Source organism: Acipenser ruthenus, chromosome 9 (genome assembly GCF_902713425.1).
Source record: "Acipenser ruthenus chromosome 9, fAciRut3.2 maternal haplotype, whole genome shotgun sequence".
Taxonomy (NCBI): Eukaryota; Metazoa; Chordata; class Actinopteri; order Acipenseriformes; family Acipenseridae; genus Acipenser; species Acipenser ruthenus.
Window position 1 is genome coordinate 9,172,095 of NC_081197.1, and position 18,411 is coordinate 9,190,505.

The 18,411-nt window shown below is 38.3% G+C and overlaps 1 protein-coding gene across 1 annotated transcript in view; it reads left to right on the forward strand.

Moving 5' to 3' along the window:
* LOC117972850 (immunoglobulin superfamily member 11-like) overlaps positions 1–18,193 on the forward strand; it is a 70,559-nt gene extending 52,366 nt beyond the window's left edge. The window contains exons 2-7 of the mRNA XM_034923216.2: positions 7,076–7,239; positions 12,958–13,165; positions 13,697–13,852; positions 14,798–14,920; positions 15,471–15,618; positions 17,616–18,193. Of these exons, the coding sequence (XP_034779107.2) occupies positions 7,076–7,239; positions 12,958–13,165; positions 13,697–13,852; positions 14,798–14,920; positions 15,471–15,618; positions 17,616–18,066 (1,250 nt within the window). The 3' untranslated portion in view covers positions 18,067–18,193. The remainder of the gene's footprint in view (positions 1–7,075; positions 7,240–12,957; positions 13,166–13,696; positions 13,853–14,797; positions 14,921–15,470; positions 15,619–17,615) is intronic.
* Positions 18,194–18,411: the final 218 nt, after the last annotated feature.

Consider the following 18,411-nt stretch of genomic DNA (forward strand, 5'->3'; position numbering starts at 1 on the left):
GTATTGTACATGCTGTAGTAATTTAGATGTCTCTACTGGATGGGCCATACTGTAAAAACTGAATTCAATTCAGCTTGTTTGGGTTTTATTAGTGGAGTTACGAAGCACTGGTTTTAGGACCACCTTGGGAAGCCATGAGGATATTTATTCAACATGCTATATAACAAAATCAAACCTAAGGGAATTAAAAATCTTGGAATCTATATAGACAGACACCTTAACAACCTATACAAGCTAAACTATATTCCACTAATGGACAACATTTGTAAAGATCTAGTAAAATGGTCAACCCTACCTCTCTCATTGATAGGTAGACTCAGTGTGATAAAAATGAACATACTACCTCCAATTCTTTATTTATTTCAGTCTATTCCTATGCCAATCCCCCAAACATTCTTTAAAAATTACAATAATAAAATTGGAAACTTATTGTGGAACAATAAGACTCCCAGAATAAAAAGAACTCCCCTAATCCTGCCATACGGGGAAGGAGGACTGAGACTCCCTGACCTGCAGCTATACTTCTGGGCAGCTCAACGTAGACCTCTGTATTACTGGCTTGGTGGGGATAGCCCACCAGCATGGACACATTGAAAAGAGTATTCTTAGATTATCTGATCTCTCATACACTCTGTACTGTTTTAACTCCAAATCAATACAAAAAATATACAGACAATCCCGTTTTACTTCAGTCTCTCAAAATATGGGAGGAGACACATAACTTTGTGAAGGAAAATCGAAAACTTTCCCCTCTGACACCAATTACACAGAATTCTAATTTACCCCAATCCCTAAAAGACCCATCTTTTAAACTATGGGAACAGAAGGGACTATACAAAATAGGTGATTTGTACAAAGTTAACATTTTGTTTTACTGAGGAACGATTATCAAATCCCAACCCACACACTTTTCTTTAGATATTTACATCTGCATCATTATATTCAATCATTACAAGAGAGCTCTTTAGACACACCCATATATTCTATATTGGAATCCTCACTACTCAAACCCACCCGTGCTAAACTAAGTTCAGAACTATACAACCAACTTTTGAAACTCCCCACCTCTAACACAAACCACATAAGAGAGCAATGGGAGGGGGAACTGGGGATCTCTCTCCCCACTGAGATCCCCAAACCTCTATATTAACAAGATATAAACCCACACAATACAAATTCATACACAGAACTTAAATATGTGTATGCCCCTGGAGAAAATAACACATGGGCTAAGAGGTAGCCCACACTTATTTGATAAAACCTGGGCCCCCTGGTTATCCTACATAGACTCTCTATATCCTGCTTTATTACATCCACAAATATTAAAACTGTAATGGTATTTCAGAATACTTTGACTGTACCTGTGTCACTGTATATTGAATGGATGATCAATGTTAACGCATGACCCAGTTTGTTATTATGTTTTTGCTGTGTAACAAAAATTTTAAATAAGATTATCAAAAAATAAATAAAACATGCTATACAACCAGTCAATGATTATCAAATCAAATTCCTTGAAATTCTGCAGAGAAATTCACTATTGCATCTGCACAGCACCTCCTTGTGAAATCAGTAATTTGTGTCGTCTTGGAAACAGAAGCCTCTTCCCACCAATCAGACTTCTTTCAGTCTGTCAGATCAGCTGTTCCCCATGATGACTAAAACTGATAAAGCTAATCAATTACATTGGAAGCTCGGAACTAAATGTATTTAAGACGAGGTGTGTGTCTTTAATGAATCAAGTTCCTGGCTGCTGATAAGGAAGACCTGGTGGAAATTCTTTTTTTTAAACTTAAGGCCATGGGATTCTGGGACTGGAAGTGACATAATACCGTTTCCAGAACATGTAGATTCCACGTAACCATGCAGTGATTCTCATTTTATATTAAAATATGTAGAGGATTTGTTGATTTTCCTAAGCCATCCTTTTAACAGACTCTTTCCTTTACCAACACAAAACAGATCCTTTCCCAGAGAGCTAATATAAATGGTGCTTTCATGGATTTTTTTCATTACCTACCAGTATGTCATATTTGTTTCACTAATCCAACGCCCACTGCCTGAACCTCATATGTACTGTTGTATTAAAGCTGAAGAATCGTTTCTTAATATAAATGTTATGAATATTGCATTTGCAGCTATCTAGGAAATATTTTCCAATGTCATTATCTTGCAATTTGAAAGATCTGTTTGGACTGAGAATGACTGAGTATGGTATTGTTAGACAGTGTGTAGCATCCACTGAGAATGACATAATCCTAGGAATTAAATGCAATATAAAAACATGTTATAAAATACGTTTAAATCAATCATGCCAGCAAAATCATATAAAAACGTTGCAGAGAGCAAATGCTAGTGATCAGCATCTGAAATGGTGCCCATCTATGTGTAACAAATACATATTAAAGGAGTAAATAGAGGGGATTATTAATTTCTAAAGAATTAAAGGATTTTACTTTGAAAAAACGTCCTGAAGCTTTTTCTTTTTGTGGAACTCCAAGTCAAAATAAGGTAGCCATCAGAAATTGCTACTGATATGCTGTAGTAACTGATCACTTAGACCTCAAAAACCATGTTATAGCATTTAAACAAACACTACAAGTACAGATATCGCAGTATTCATATGTAGGAAATATGTAGTTCTGTTTTCCACAATGTCATCAGAATAGCATCCAGAAATGCAGAAAGGCAACACATATTAATGCTGCATGCTTTGTTATTTGATGGGAGAGTGAAAATGCTTTGATAAATACAGTGGTATGATCCTGAGCATAAAGAATGCAGTGTAATTCACTATAGATCTCTTCTGAAATGTAAAACTCATTTTTTTTTAAATAAATAACAGAGGGATACGTGTATTTTTCAGAACACTTCTAACCTAATTGTGCTGAATAAGTGTTTGTTATTAATGAAGTTGTGAAGCTACAGTTAACAGACATTATTTTGTTAGTTGTTTTTTTGTACTCTTGCCATAAAATGCTTTGTTTGACTCAAGGCTGTACTGATGGATTGTGCTTTGACAAGCATTTAGGGCAGTTTACTTGCATGCAGAGTTGACATGTAGGAATCAATTTTAAGAGTATCAGACGGAAATAAAAACACATTTTGTTCATTAGGGCAGTTTCAGCTGTGAGCGGAATTGCAAGAGATAGAGTGGCAGCTGGTTGCAGACATCCTCCTACTTAAACCATATGTTATCTCCATAAAAGACAGCATTTGTATACATTTTATCAGTAGCCAAGGACTCGCACACACAGTTAATGTATTATTTAATAACCAGTCTTGTGCTGTTTATCTTTTTTTTTTTTCTCTTTATATCAGCTGTCTGGGGCATTTTATAATTTGCAAAGGTATTTATTTGTTATGCCCCTCAATTATTTTTTAATAAATTGTACCCATTTTAAAATGTAGTGATTTAGCAGGGTATTTGTAAAAAACAACAACAAAAACCCCCCTGCACATCAGACACCTTTCTTATAATTTATGGATTCAGACCTATTGAAAATGACCCATTTTTGAGGAATGATTTTGTCACCAAAATGCATGTACACCTAAAAAAATCCTCCAGTTGATTAAACTTAACCAAACTGAAAGAGTACATAGTTTTGCGGAATGCATGTTTGAAATGGTTTTGACATTTCAGAACAATGGCTGCTAATGGGATGAGAGCATAGTGTTCTGGGAACTAAATTGGCGTAAAAATGGCATACAAGCTCACTGTCAAAACAGTTGCCTCCTCTGTTCCTGTGCCATAAACAGCATGGGGCTTATGTCAATAGCATGCTGGAGTTATGCTGCTTGAAGGACAGGCCTCTCATCAAACACTAACGGAAAGGAACCAAATTTAAGAACACTCTGGAGGCTGCTTGACTGTACAGCAAGATGCCAATTTATCCCTCAGTTCCTGGGTCATGCATTCATTATTTGCATGGAGTTTATTTATCCACCCAAACCAATGACTTGTTTCCAACTGACTAATGCCACAAGAGATTCCTGGACTGAAGTATATGTGACACGCTGATATTAAAAAAGTAGTTGGGGAGGATCTGTCACCACCATTTTGCTAATAAAAAGTTTCCAATACTAACCCCACTCCCACCCCTCCAGGAGCTACCCTGGAAAGTTATTAAGACTTTGTTTGAGCCTTTATTAAGCCAGTAGCACATTTAATTCAGTACAAATGGTAACCATCAGCAAGCATACTGTAGTTAAGGAAGATCTCAAAACTTTAACCAGGTGAAAGTAAAATATTTGATATTACACACTTGGTACAAAAAAGGATTGTGATTACTGGTTAAGCAAGAAAACATTATTGAACCAATGACCCATCCAATTTATTGTGGGTCTCTGTATGTATCCATTATAAGAGCTCAGCGGGACAGGTTATTTAAAGTCACTTACCGAGGTGGGCCACACAACCCCAGCTGCATGTACAAAGTGTTTTACACAGAGAAAGAGATTTATCAGCCTGACTGCATGCAGTCATTAAAACAGATATGTAGCAAATCATCAGAGTGTGTTTGGACTGAATTAACACATCATCAGTGTGTTTGCACCAATGTTAAACATGCCTTTGGCCAGTCAAGAAATATTTGATTGTATGATTATAAAGCATGGTGTTTCTTTGGGCAGCTTCTAAAATGGATTTGTATTGATATGAATGCAGACAAACAATATCTGTTATACATACTGTATCCTCACAATATTACAAAACCTAATGCAAAATGAATGCTTTTCTCCATTTCTCGACTGTTTAGCTGAAAATCTTAAAGAAAATTGTCTATAAATAGATCCTAAGACTTTTACTATTTAAGTTGCTCTTAGTGTTTTCAGCTGAACAGACCGGAGTGATTTTGTACTGTTAACCAAACTCACACATACAATAAGTGTAATAACCTTGGACTGTACGCACCCACTAAAACCTACTCACTTTAACAAAGTTACCAAAGAACTCAGGGCTACTCACAATAACAGATAAGTATGCTTATCTCCGATTTCACAGGTGTTTTATAGAAGTCATAGTCTCAGTAAGTTTCCTTATGAGGGATTCATAAACAACAGGAACAACAAGACTATTCCTGTAGTACAGGGGTCTCCACCCCTGGTCCTGGAGAGCCCCTATCCAGCAGGTTTTGTAGGTGTGTTTACATCATCAGTGGCTAAAGATCTGGAACACCTGTTAATCTTGACTAATTAAGCCAACAATTGGTTGAAATGAAAACCAGCAGCCACAGTAGCTCTCCAGGACCAGGGTTGGAGACCGCTGCTGTAGTACTTCAATTTTAAGGTTGATTTGTTGCTAATATTTGTTTTTCTCGAGCTGTGTAAACCAAATTATAAAACACCTGAAACACTCCTATCTGGACCATTGGGATACAAATACTAAAACACAAAACAAACTAGAGTGCTATCGGACCCTAAATAGAAATTACACCCTGGCAGAATACCTGGTAACTGTCAGAAACACAAAGCAGAGGCAGATCCTGACCAAATACCGGCTCAGTGACCACAACCTGGCCATTGAAAAAGGCAGACAGAGGCAAACCTGGCTGGCCAGGGAGAACAGGCACTGTGGTCACTGTGAGACAGGAGAGGTCGAGACAGAGATTCACTTCCTGACACAGTGTGAAAAATATAAAAACATAAGGGACATTTTCTTCCCCAAATTCTGTGATTTAGTCCCAGAATTCCCAAAAATATGTGATACCCAGAAGCTGTCAATCCTGCTGGGGGAAGACAAACACACAGCCAGACTGGCTGGTCAATACGTGGAGACCTGTCATAGCCTGAGGGACAGACCGTGAACACGTCACACTAGAGAGGGAAAAGAGAGAGGGAGGGAGGGAGGGAGGGAGAGATTCTGTTTAATATAGAGAGAGGGAGGGAGGGAGGGAGGGGGTATTCTGTTTAATAGAGGGAGGGAGGGGGGATTCTGTTTAATAGAGGGAGGAAGGGGGGATTCTGTTTAATATAGAGGGGGGAAGGGGGTACTGTTTGATATAGAGGGGAAGGGAGGGATTCTGTTTGCTGTATTAATAGAGGGAGGAGGGATACTGTTAGTATTAAAAAAAAAATTCTTTGTCTGTATATTTGAGTCGGTTATGCCATGTATGTGCTTTGGCAACACAATTATTTTTATTGTCATGCCAATAAAGCCAATTTGAATTTGAATTTGAGAGAGAGAGAGAGAGAGAGAGAGAGAGAGAGAGAGAGAGAGAGAGAGAGAGAGAGAGAGAGAGAGAGAGAGAATTCAATTAAATGTGCTGAGGACATTATTTTATACAAGTTGCTAATTAGTAAAATCTGGGGGAATGTCTATATTTCTATTTTTACGTGGTCATATGTCGGATGCACCAATTCTATATTTTCTGACGTAGGGGGGTGTTAGTAAAAGCGGTGGGGGTGAGGGTATTTGATCATCTTTTAATCTTTATATGAATGATATTAATTGGAAACCAACCACACAAAAGTCTGAGCCCTATTACTAAAATTAGCTGGGTCTCAATTAGTGGTGAGCACTATGACACTAGTTTAAGAATAATTTCAGTGATCTCCATTCAAATTCTTGTACACACTTAGCCCCATCACAAACGTGTCACACATCTGCATATTTGGAATGCTTAGCGATGCAAAATTGTAATCACTCGTAATGAATTATAACATTCTGCAAATACTGGCAGTCCAGACCACAAGCACATTTGAGTTTACTAAAGGACTGCAGATTTGTAATGCCCTATATACTGTAGATGAAGCAACAAACAAAGACCCTCTGTATTGACTAGAAACATACTAGATCTGTTTTCTTAGAACAAAAGTCAAATGATCAGCGTCATGTGAATAGATGCAGACTTCAAAGGTGCGACTGCCTTACACTGCATTTCATCCTGATTTCAATAGCTGTGTCTACAGTACAAGTATACTGTATCAGCAAACTGCTGGATTGTTTTGTCATTCTTCACAAACACTTATTTTCTAGTTACACATCCTACTGTAATAATAGTAGGTTTTAGATTTACTAGATTACAGTAGAGTACCACGAGTCTTTAATACCATTGGTTGCCATTGTTTCCCACAGGCTACGTGAAATCATTAGAAGTGACAGTGAGTCAAAGCAGTGTGCAGGTGGCCAGAGGTCAGACTGCCACATTGCCGTGTACCTTCACCACTAGCGCAGCACTCAACAACCTGAACATCATCTGGATGGTGACACCTCTCTCCAATGCCAATCAACCAGAACAGGTACTGCTCACAGTTCTATTCTATGTGATCGTTTGATGTGAACTCTTTCCAATAAGCACTAATCATGGACTACCTAATGTTAAATTAACTAAGATAATCTAAGACGAGTGCTAATTGCCGTCTGTGAAACTAGCTGTTTAAGATGTGCATTTGAAGATGAAAATAACCGGTGTAGAGCAAAATGAATGATAGGCAACATTACAAGTGTTTTATAATACAGGTTCATAACTTGATATAGTTTGTGCTTCCACCTAGTTCAATTTTAGCATATTGCAGCCCAAAATCAACTAGATAGTTCTATAGTCCAACAACCTAAACATCCCAACACAAAATTGGAAACAACAAACTATTTCAAACTATGTTATATCTTTGCTTTTTTAACTAATACCGCCAACTCACCTGCCTCATACAGTGTTTACATGATCCACATAGTGCGTGAATCTTCTGCACTATGAACTTGTATTCTAAACAGTCATTTGAAATTTCAAGGCAGAAAGATCAGCTCTGTAACCAGTCCCCCTGGTTCACACTGCAGTGCATGCTGGGATCCTTCCACTGTCTCTCTCAGAATTCATACAGCCTACATCCTACAGGAAGAACACAGGTTGCTTTTTAAATGGTTTTGGGCAAAGTGGTAAAAGTTTAAAACGATCCCAGTGTGATCCCAAGGCACTGAGATATAGTGACTACAGTGTAAATCCAGCCTGGTTTATAAAGCTGCAAGAGTAAGTGTCAGTCTAAGACTACATCATGTTTGTTTCCCTACACATCTATATGAAACATTTACATTGTGATTGCTGAATTGAGGACCTTAAAGAGTAATCAGCTTCAAATTTAATGTTCATAGTTTTTTTCTTTACTGTCACAACACTGATGTCTTTCTCTTGGTGTTTTTTATGATATGTTATGAAAAATGTGTGATCTTATTTTTTTTCCATTGTGACGTACTGCACCGCAAATCCATTCTATTGCTAAGCATGCTGTGTATTATTTAAAACAAACACTGTTTACGAAAATTGATATTCGCAAAATGCAAAATATTTTAAGATGAAATTAAACTTTATTCTACATTTTTACTTAATCGAGGCTATTTTAATAGAGGAATAAAAAAACTTTGCAAGACACCGGGTATGAAGAATGCACTTCTGTAAGCCATGGAAGGATATTGCTGCACCTGCCCATGAATACTGTAATTCCTGTTGTTTCATGACATATCCTCTATCTACCCCCCATTTGGGATATGGATCTTACATTTTTGTGACCGGCATGTAACACTTCAGTTGACACTGAATTTCATTCGCCATGTTTCTGCCCAGTTTCAGCCACTTCACACAGACACACTCACATTAGTAATCTGTTCTTCTCTATCTCTTGAGCACAATGTTTCAGTTACTTTTCACTCAATTAGAAAGGACAGCGCTGTGCGTTGTTATCATTCTAGGAGTGTGATATTAGGTATTTCACCACTCATCGGGGATATGAACCCAGCAGGTTGCTTAATTATTGAATTTAAACACATTTTGCATGATCTGCAGAGAGAAGGAAACAAACACCCCATACTGTATAATATCCCGTTATCATCACACAATGTGCAGACCAGGCACGGTCTGTCTGGCTGGGGGATGATTGATAAATCGTAGTTGGTTTGAAACCAATGCCATGGGGAGAAGAGATTGCACCCTAATCCCCTACCTCTAGCTTGAGAGAGGATGGGATCTGCCAGCTATATAAGCTACGTATCGCTCGGTATGCAAATTATACTGAGTCCTGGCAAGACTTCCTGTACAGTACATAATGCAACAAAGACCCCTGGGTATTTCGTTCAGAAGTCCAAACGGTAACAGAATTTTCATCAGTGAATGTGTTTTTGAGGGTGGTACGGACGTTTTAGATACTCAAATCCAACATGAATGGAGTCAAAAAACATAATTTAGAAACACATGAGTCTTAGCCTGGGACTCCCCATGCAATGTTATTTTCATATAGTTAGCTGAGGCACTGGATTGGTTTGGCCTGTGTGTGGTCTACCACACTATTGTTAGAAATTAACATCATTTTAATCCTTCACAGTATGTTCAGTTAACAGCTTTCCTTGCAACCTGTTTTTCTTGCTGCTTTTTTTCTTTTTTTTTTTTTTTTAAACGCGCTTGTATATCTGAATCCGCTAAATAAATACATTCCAAAATAATGTTGTAGCCAAACTACATTTGTATTACCAGTACTTTCATTTGGCTAGTGAGCAGATAGCTGTGTCTGCCTTGTAGAGAGTCTCTGTAAGTCGCCATGGATAAATGCATCTGCTAAATAAACTAATAATAATAATAATAATAATAATAATAATAATAATGACTGCAATGTATTATTTACAGCCAGTATTACTGCATTATTAGAGTACTTTGATATTAGGTGAACAGACAGGGCTTGTGTATATAATTGTTACTGTCTAGTTAGTGGCTGAAAAGCATGTACCAGTAAATATAGTACAGTAATTTAGTCAACAGGTAGGCCTTGGATAAAAACCAATCTCCTTTTATCTTATCACTCAACAAAAATGTTCCATACTTGGTTACCAAACTAACCTAAATACAGTTATCTATCTTCAGAAATTCTATAATAAGAACATAAGAACAGTTACAAATGAGAGGAGTCAATTTGGCTCAGCTAATTGATCCCAGAACTTCTCCTATTTGCCACTGACAACAGCAGCAATGGGGCTTTGTAACCATTTAATTAAAAAGTGTGCTACTCTTGTTCCTAGTGAATGGTGTCCTTTATTAGCAGAGTATGGATAGCTCAGAACCCAAAGGATTGATATCATCACATCCATAACCAATACAATCATGCTTCTGCTGCCTGACGAACAAAAACAGCGAGTCCTGGACACAAAGAACTGAACAACGATGGAATTTCATTCATTCCCTGTTTAACTGCTTACTCATCCAACTCATCTTGAAGGTCATGCTCAGGGAGGAAGGAGCCTAACCATACCAGATACAGCAACACAATCAGCACAGCTCTGCTGAGAAAGACCACAGGGTATATTTACAACAGATGTAAACCAGCACTGAAGTAGATGATGCTATCAAGGGGGTTCATGAATCGCCCTTGGGGAGAACAGCAGTGGCAGAAATATAGAATGAAAGCGTGGCAGTATTTAGATCTGCCACTTTAAACGTAATTGAAACAGGCCACCATGAATCTTAGCATCACCTGTGCTATCAAGTAACCAGTTTCTTAAACCTCATTGATTCCTGATTTGGTTTAGGCATTTATTTTATTTAACTTATGAGACATATTTAAACTTTTCATTAAGAGGTCTCTGTGTGTACTGTAGTTACCCACAGATTGTGATAGCCATTCAGCCCTTGATCCACAACCCAGAAAAGAAAAACAGAAAAAAGAAAAAACACAATACCATGGTACCCAATGATGTGATAACCCATGCAATCAAACAAATACAGTGTGGAAGACAGGATGCATTCGTTTTTATTCACAGGAGCCCAACCAGAATGGGTAACCCCTGGAGCAATGCTGCTGTACAGCGGTGTGCAAATTTTTGAAAGGGAAACACAAACGGAAATCTCATTACATTATTCATGAGAATGTATTTCACCACCTGCTGGTACATCCACTCTGGATAGAATATTAAACCACCCCTGTCTTTGATATGTATTCTATTCCAGAACCCTTGGAATGTATAAAAACAATCACATATATTGAATTCCACTCCAGGCAGTATCAATTTGTATGTGCTACAGAATCTTCATAACCACCACAGTAAAATCCGGGTTCATTAGATTGTATTGCTTAATGCAAAATTATCCTGTTTCGTACTCAACTGGGATTGTGTTTAGGGTTGTTATATACTGTATAATCTATTCCAGTTGCTAGATATACTGTACAACAGAGTGTGAACTAAGTACACCAGTTGACAGTAGTAAAAAAGGAACCACCTTTAATATCGGAGTAGATATTTATGAAAAGAATAGAACATTTCAGAGTTACTGATATTGTCCAAGCCTTTATTATTATGTATTTCTTAGCAGACACCCTTACCCAGGGCGACTTACAATTGTTACAAGATACCACATTATTTTTACATACAATTACATTATTTCTTTACACATTACTTTTACATACAATTACCCATTATACAGTTGGGTTTTTACTGGAGCAATCTAGGTAAAGTACCTTGCTCAAGGGTACAGCAGCAGTGTCTCCCACCTGGGATTGACCCCACGACCCTCCGATGAAGAGTCCAGAGCCCTAACCACTACTCCACACTGCTGCCCTGCTTTACTCTCAGCTTTCTTTTCCATGTAAGGCAACTGTCCAGGGAAAAGGGAAGATGATAAGTCAATCCATTCGATTTTTTTTGTTGTGATTATGTAAAATTATAAAATACAACAGCATGGCCTTGATATACCTCAAAAATATGTATAAAACAATGCATAAACAAACCAAACCATTTTTGTACCTGTGGAAGATCAGATGTTTATCGATACTTTAATTAAAACAATCAAGCACAAAACCAAGAGTACATTTCTTTCTTTCCAATATACGTTCAAAAATAGACAATTAAGCATTCTGGAGAGTATGTCTGTATTAGTGGGTGTCTTGTGTCCCACTGATATTTTTGTGAAATCTCCACCTTTATTTTGTGGGCGTCCTTTGCCCTCTAGTGGAACATGATATGTAATACACCCCTCGTTGAATTAAGTCTCTGAGTGGAAATGCATGTACATGTTTTTGCTAATTCTCCCTATATTCTGTGTTTGCAAAGTAAACCCAAGAGCAACATGACCACATTTGCGGCCCCAGGGCCTGAAGGAGATAAGTCATGCAAGCACAGTATTCAGAATACTGGAACTCCCTTCCCAATGTGTACTTGAATACTACCTTGTTGGGCCATAGTGTGTAAGTTATTGTATGGTAAGGTAATTGGCTTTTTTAATTCGTTGAGTCATCTTAAAAACCCTATTGGCTTTTCTTTTGTTTGTTTAGTTGTTCCCTGGTGAATAAAGACATGTCGCCTTCTTTTTGTCTGAACTTTGACTTTACTCCCATCTACCGGTAATTGTTGTTGTTGTCATTTTTATTGAACGACAGATACATCTTTTTAAAAGGCCACAAGGTAGGGAAGGTATTAAATGCCTCAAAAGAAAAGGTCTATTCTTTAGATGTTTGATGTTATTAGTTTCTTTCTGTGTTCTTCCTCTAGGCAATCTCAGTAATGTGTTGGCTGTACGTCCTGTGGTTTAGTTATTGATTTTTTTTTTTTTTTGAGAGCATGTTCTTTTTCGGCTTTAGAAGTTTGACTTTAATAATACATTATGGCTTATACGTTGCTTTGTGGCTGCGTAAAAATCATGCTATATATTTCTTAATTAGGTCTTGTAATTTTAAAATGCCTTCTATATATCTGCTTTTCTGTAATGCAAATTAAAGTAGTTGTACTTTCTTAGGCACTACAGCTATTGGCATGAGTTTGGAGTAACGCTCATTTTAAAGTAATGAAAATGGGGCTGTTTTCTTTTTACCATCTGCAGTACACATGATCTGCATGGTTTTTAAGAGTCAGCCAGGTTAGATTTACAGTACCATCCAGGAAAATCAAGCTCTCATATCATAACACCAAAAGCCCCTTCACAATCATAACATAAGTATTGGTAAATATTCTTCACTGTAATTTCTTATTTTCTGGTATTCATTTTGTAGGTGATCCTGTACCAGGGTGGACAAGTGTTTAACGCAGCTGTCCAGTTTAATGGGCGAGTCGGATTTGTTTTGATGATGCCCAGCACAAGTGCCTCAATCTTCATCAACAACACTCAGCTGTCGGACACTGGGACGTACCAGTGCCTGGTTAACAACATGCCGGACAGAGGGAGCAGGAATATTGGGGTTATCGGACTCACTGTACTTGGTAAATGGCAGCTCTTTGTGTTTCAGAGGAGATCTTTAGGTACACAAACTGTGACACAAGATAAAGGCTATTTCTGCTGCTGCTGTCAAACAGGCCCCTATGTGAGGTCTTGAATAACATAAAGCTTTTTAAATTATGATTTTTTTTAGTAGGCCCACACTGGTTACTCATTCACAGCCACAGTTGAGCCACTTTAACACTCATATTAGTTCAGAATCAGAAGTTAAGGGGAATTGAACGTCCGACCCTGCGGTGGGTAAGCAATCACATAGGAGTTATTTTATTTCAACATTAGTTTCATTCTTTTGAAGAGGAGATCATTTTGGTTACCTTTAAAACGTCCAGTACACTGCCTGTGATTGCTGTATTTGAAAAGCAGTTTCAAATGCATTTTGACTCAAAGACACAGGAAGAATGAGTTCCTTGCTAGTTTTAATTGTTTGTTTGTTTTATTATTATTATATTTATTTATTTATTTTTTGGGTGAAATCCTTAATCATGAATGCGTATGTTTGTGTTTCTTGTATGCAGTACCACCTTCCATCCCCTCCTGCAGGATTCAGGGGACTCTGGATATCGGCAGTGACGTCATGTTGGCGTGTAACTCTGACGAAGGCATCCCCACGCCCACCTACGCCTGGGAGAAGTTGGACTCTGTACCCAAACTGCCAGCGACGGCGATGCAAGGTATAGAAATCCAGTCAGCAGGAGTGCCATTTTGCCCTACGTTTGCTGGTAAATGAAGTGTAGTTTTAGTCGAGTCAGTAGCTGTGGATGTTAAGACCCACCCACCCAAGTGTGTGTCCTGGGACACGTGCAGTTACTGCTTGTCTTTGTGAGTAAATTAGCAGTCTGGTGGGTTTTCCTCCCTTTGCTTTTCCATGTGCTTTATAATAAAAAGAAAGCTCAACACACAAAGTGGTTGTCTGCCTTCAAAAGCCTTACATGAGGCAACACTGATATCATTTGATCAGATAAAATGAATTATCATTTATGGTGGCAATTATTAAATTTAGTTATGCATGTATAAGGCCCTTTATTTTTATTTTATATCAAATGCGTCAATGTATATTGAAAAAATAATGTGTGTCCCAGTTTTCCAGGTAAATATCAGGTGTAATACTCCAGGGAAGGCTGGAAACGCAGCTCATCTGCTTCTTGCATGCAGGAGTGAATGCAAAGTGTGTAAAGCTGGTGAAGAATACCTGTGTAAATAGCCCCAGATTACACTAAAACAAATTTAAAATCATGGATTTTGCTTGGTCAATCAGTATTTTTTCATGCTTCGGTGGGACAAATTGTGGGTGTCAAACCCAGGAGTTTTTTGGTAAAAAGCGGTTTCAAAGAGGAAGAGCGCGAGGAGTGGCGTTTATGAATGCTCCACATCCAGCAGTGTACTGAAGAACAGGACTACTGGGTCTAGAACTGGACCATATTGTCTAGAAAGCAAACATATAAGAAACTGGTCAAAATGAGAAAACTTAAATACTAGATCATTTTACAAAATCCATTAAAATCCAATTGCAAACAAACACAAAAGGAAAAAGCACACAGAAACTTTAATTTGCCATGGCCTAGTGTGGTCTTCTTCTTCCAAAGGGTTTGATCTGAAAATCCTGATTCTGTTTCCAGATCAGATGCAGGGGACGGTGATGCTGCGCAATATCAGCACTGCCTCCTCCGGCCTGTACCAGTGCACGGCTTCCAATGCCATTGGGAAGAGTACCTGCCTCCTGAACATGCAGGTCATTGCGCGTGAGTACTGCTGGACAGTAGGAAACTGCAAGACACAGGATGGAGGTTTTTAGTCCAAGGCAGTTTAAGGGGGGGGTTAAAGTAGCAGTCTTCAAGCAGTGTTTGACGCAGAGCCAAGACTGGAAGGTAACCAGGAGGTGTCAGATCCTCTCTCACCCACTTATTATATGTTGTCAGCTACAGTAGCAGCATGATAGATGCCATCAGTTTGTAATAAAATAAGATTAATATAAAGCTAGTCACCACCTCTATATTATGTTAAGGATGCTAATGAACTGTAGATCTTTATAAATTGAACTGAATCTGGAAACTAGGCCAGTTAGCAATCCTTGCATTAATTTACTTAATAAATTGCAGTGCGCTTTTTATATAAGAGGCTGCCTGTCCTTTAGTAACTTACTACATTTAAAAAAAACGGAATGTGCCGTCGTGATTCTTTGGTTGATTCATTTAAACGTTATTTGTTTTTTTTATAAACAATATGCTTAACAAAGATATGAAAAAAGAGTTTCTAACAACAATGTTATGTCCCTTTCTTTTCTTCCCGCAGCCCAGCCTCAGAGCGTGGGGATAATCGCCGGTACGATCGCCACAGGAGTCCTCGCGGTCATCATCTGTCTCCTCCTGGTTGTTGTTGTTTTCTTCTACTGGAAAAACAGAAACAAATATGAGGAAGATGAAATCCCCAATGAGATCAGGTTGGTTTATCAGTTTGTGTTTGAGAAGTCTCGTCATATTGTGAAACTTAAAGGTTCTCACAGAGTGCGGCCTCTTTAAAAAACACACTGCCTCTGTTTGGCCTGTGTTGATCTCTTTGAGAAGTTTAAATGTTGTATGATGCTGCAGCCAGATAGGTTTAATGGGTTTCTAGTAAAGATGCACGGGGTAATGCAATGGCTCGTCTCAACAGTCAGGATTGGACAGCGCTTTGAAACTGACAACACATGGTGTGGTAAACTCTCCAGTTGCTACATATTTCTGAGTGTTTATTTCTTTGATTATATTAATAATTTGATGATATGTGTTTGTAAAAAGCTTTAACAAATATTCAAATAGAACAATGTCCACAGGATGAAAACAAATGTCTTTTTGTGTGGTAGTCAGGGGCTGTATTCACAAAGCTGACTTAAGTCTAAGACTGGTCATAAGTCGTCAATTTGGACTTATTCACCAACCAGTCTTAACGGAATTTTGGTCTTAAGTAAGGTCTTAACTTTAAGACTACCCTGAAGGAGGCTTAAGTCCAGATCTGCCTTTTTTTTTTTTTCCTGCCATGGTTCGACTGGTGATAGTATATGATTTATACGATGATCATCCAGATGAGAATTGCCCTACACGTGTTTTTGTAGACAGGGGAACCCCGTTGTAAGTTTTATGCGATACTGAATTGAGAAGCCGATACCGTTTTAATAGACGGTCAATTGAAACCCAAACAAATATTTTACATACCGATCTACCTCCATCAACTAACCGAAGCAATGCAATTCCAGCTTTGTTACAGGTGATTTTTTTATTTATTATTACAATATTGAATATGTTATTGCAAGTCCCAGTGAAGAAGCAAAATTATCAAAATGATCAATCTGTCCCTCAGGCGACGGCTTTCTCTTGAGTGGAAGACAGTAAAGATGTTGTGCGAGGACAGAAATGCTGGTCTAAGTTAAGACCCCCCAGAAAATTGTTTTTGTGAAATGGACTTAAGACAGTCAGCAAAAGCGACTTAAGCCCATTTTTTGGTCTTAGACTTACGTCAGCTTTGTGAATACGGCTCCAGAAGATTAACACAGCTACTGTATATCTTAGTTGCACATTCAGTCGTTTTTCCAAATAAAGGAGATCTCTTTTCTCTTTTGTTCCCACCCCTACAACAATTTTTTTTTTTTTTAGATATCATTAAATATACCTATCCAAAATACAGTAACAGGTACCTGAATCTTTCTCAGGCAATTTTAAACATAAATAAATATGTTTGTTAAATAAATAGGAACAAGCAGCCATGATGTTGGCATTTAATGAGTGTTAATGCGCTGCCTGGGCTGATTGCTGATTCTTTAAAGCAACTTTATGAAAGTTCAATTTGTGAAGTACTGTCCTGTGGTAGGAAAACATTATTTGCCTCTAAAAACAACGTTGGCTGACTGCAAGTCATTTTCGCTAAGCTATTTCTACACAAAAGGTGCCAAGTGCCCTCAGCCAAATGAAACACATTGGAATGACAAGGACTGGAAGGTAATGTTTTGCTTGCAATTGTTTTAACAAAATGTACAGTCCGTTTCCATCAAATCATCTTACAAAACCGTCATTGATGAAATTAAGTTAAACACTGTCAAAACCCATTATTACATTTCCTGAGGAAAATGTATAATATCCCTAAAACATCTAACAAGAAATATGAATAAATGCATTCATATAACAAAAAAAAAGAGCCTACTATAATGAGAGACTTCAAATTGTTAACCCGAGAATTGCTCTGGGCCAATTCAGTTGGCCCATTTTTGCTTGAAAAATGCAGGGACCTTTTTTTAATTGCCTCGCAGACAGTCAAATAATTCATTTCAGTCTCAGTGGGAGCTATACAACATGTATATCGTACAATACAAGCATAAATTATAGAACAGTGCTTCAGTTAGCCTGTATAAAGGCCAGCAATTTAGCCAGCAGTGCTATTATGTTTTCCTTTATTTCTTCCTTCCAGGGAAGATGACCTGCCCCCGAAGAGGTCTCCTTCTGTCAAAGCATTCCATGCCGATGCCTCCTCTTCAGAAAACGACACCTTGACGTCCACAAACACATACAACAGTCGCTACTGGCACAATCCCAAACCCAGCTACGACACCAACTCCTACACACGCTATAACGGAGACACACATAAGACCTTCTCTGGCCACACGGGGGCCTCACCTGCCCGGCCCGCCTACGCCAACGGCAGCCATACACTTCCGCCACCCAAGACTCTCGTGGTCACCACAAACTCTGCCCCCTCTCCACAGGCCGCTGTCCGGGGGAATGGCTCAATAACTTTGAAGCCCCAGCCACAACACAAGCAGCACACGCATTCTTATGCTGTCAGCCAGGCCACGCTAGAGAGAATGGGTGCTGTGCCCGTCATGGTACCAGTGCAGAGCAGAGCAGGATCTTTAGTATAAACTTTAAAAAATTGCAAATGGATTTTATCATAGAGTTCATCTAATGCCAACTTTCCAAATGTACTACTGTGACTACAGCATGTGGCTTTTTTTTTTTTTTTTTTAAATACTATGAAAACGTATGTAAAACATGGGGGTGGGGGGGGGGGGGGGGTGCAATAATTACACTGTTACTGCACATGCAGTTACTGTATGCAATTAGAGACAATGGTTTTGCTTGTTCTATTACATTACATAGAGTTTTGTAGTTAAGACTTAGTAACAGTGTGAATTATGGCACTTAAAACAGTGTTACACTATATTGAAGCAGTCTTTTAAACAAGTTACAGACGTTTTAAAATAACA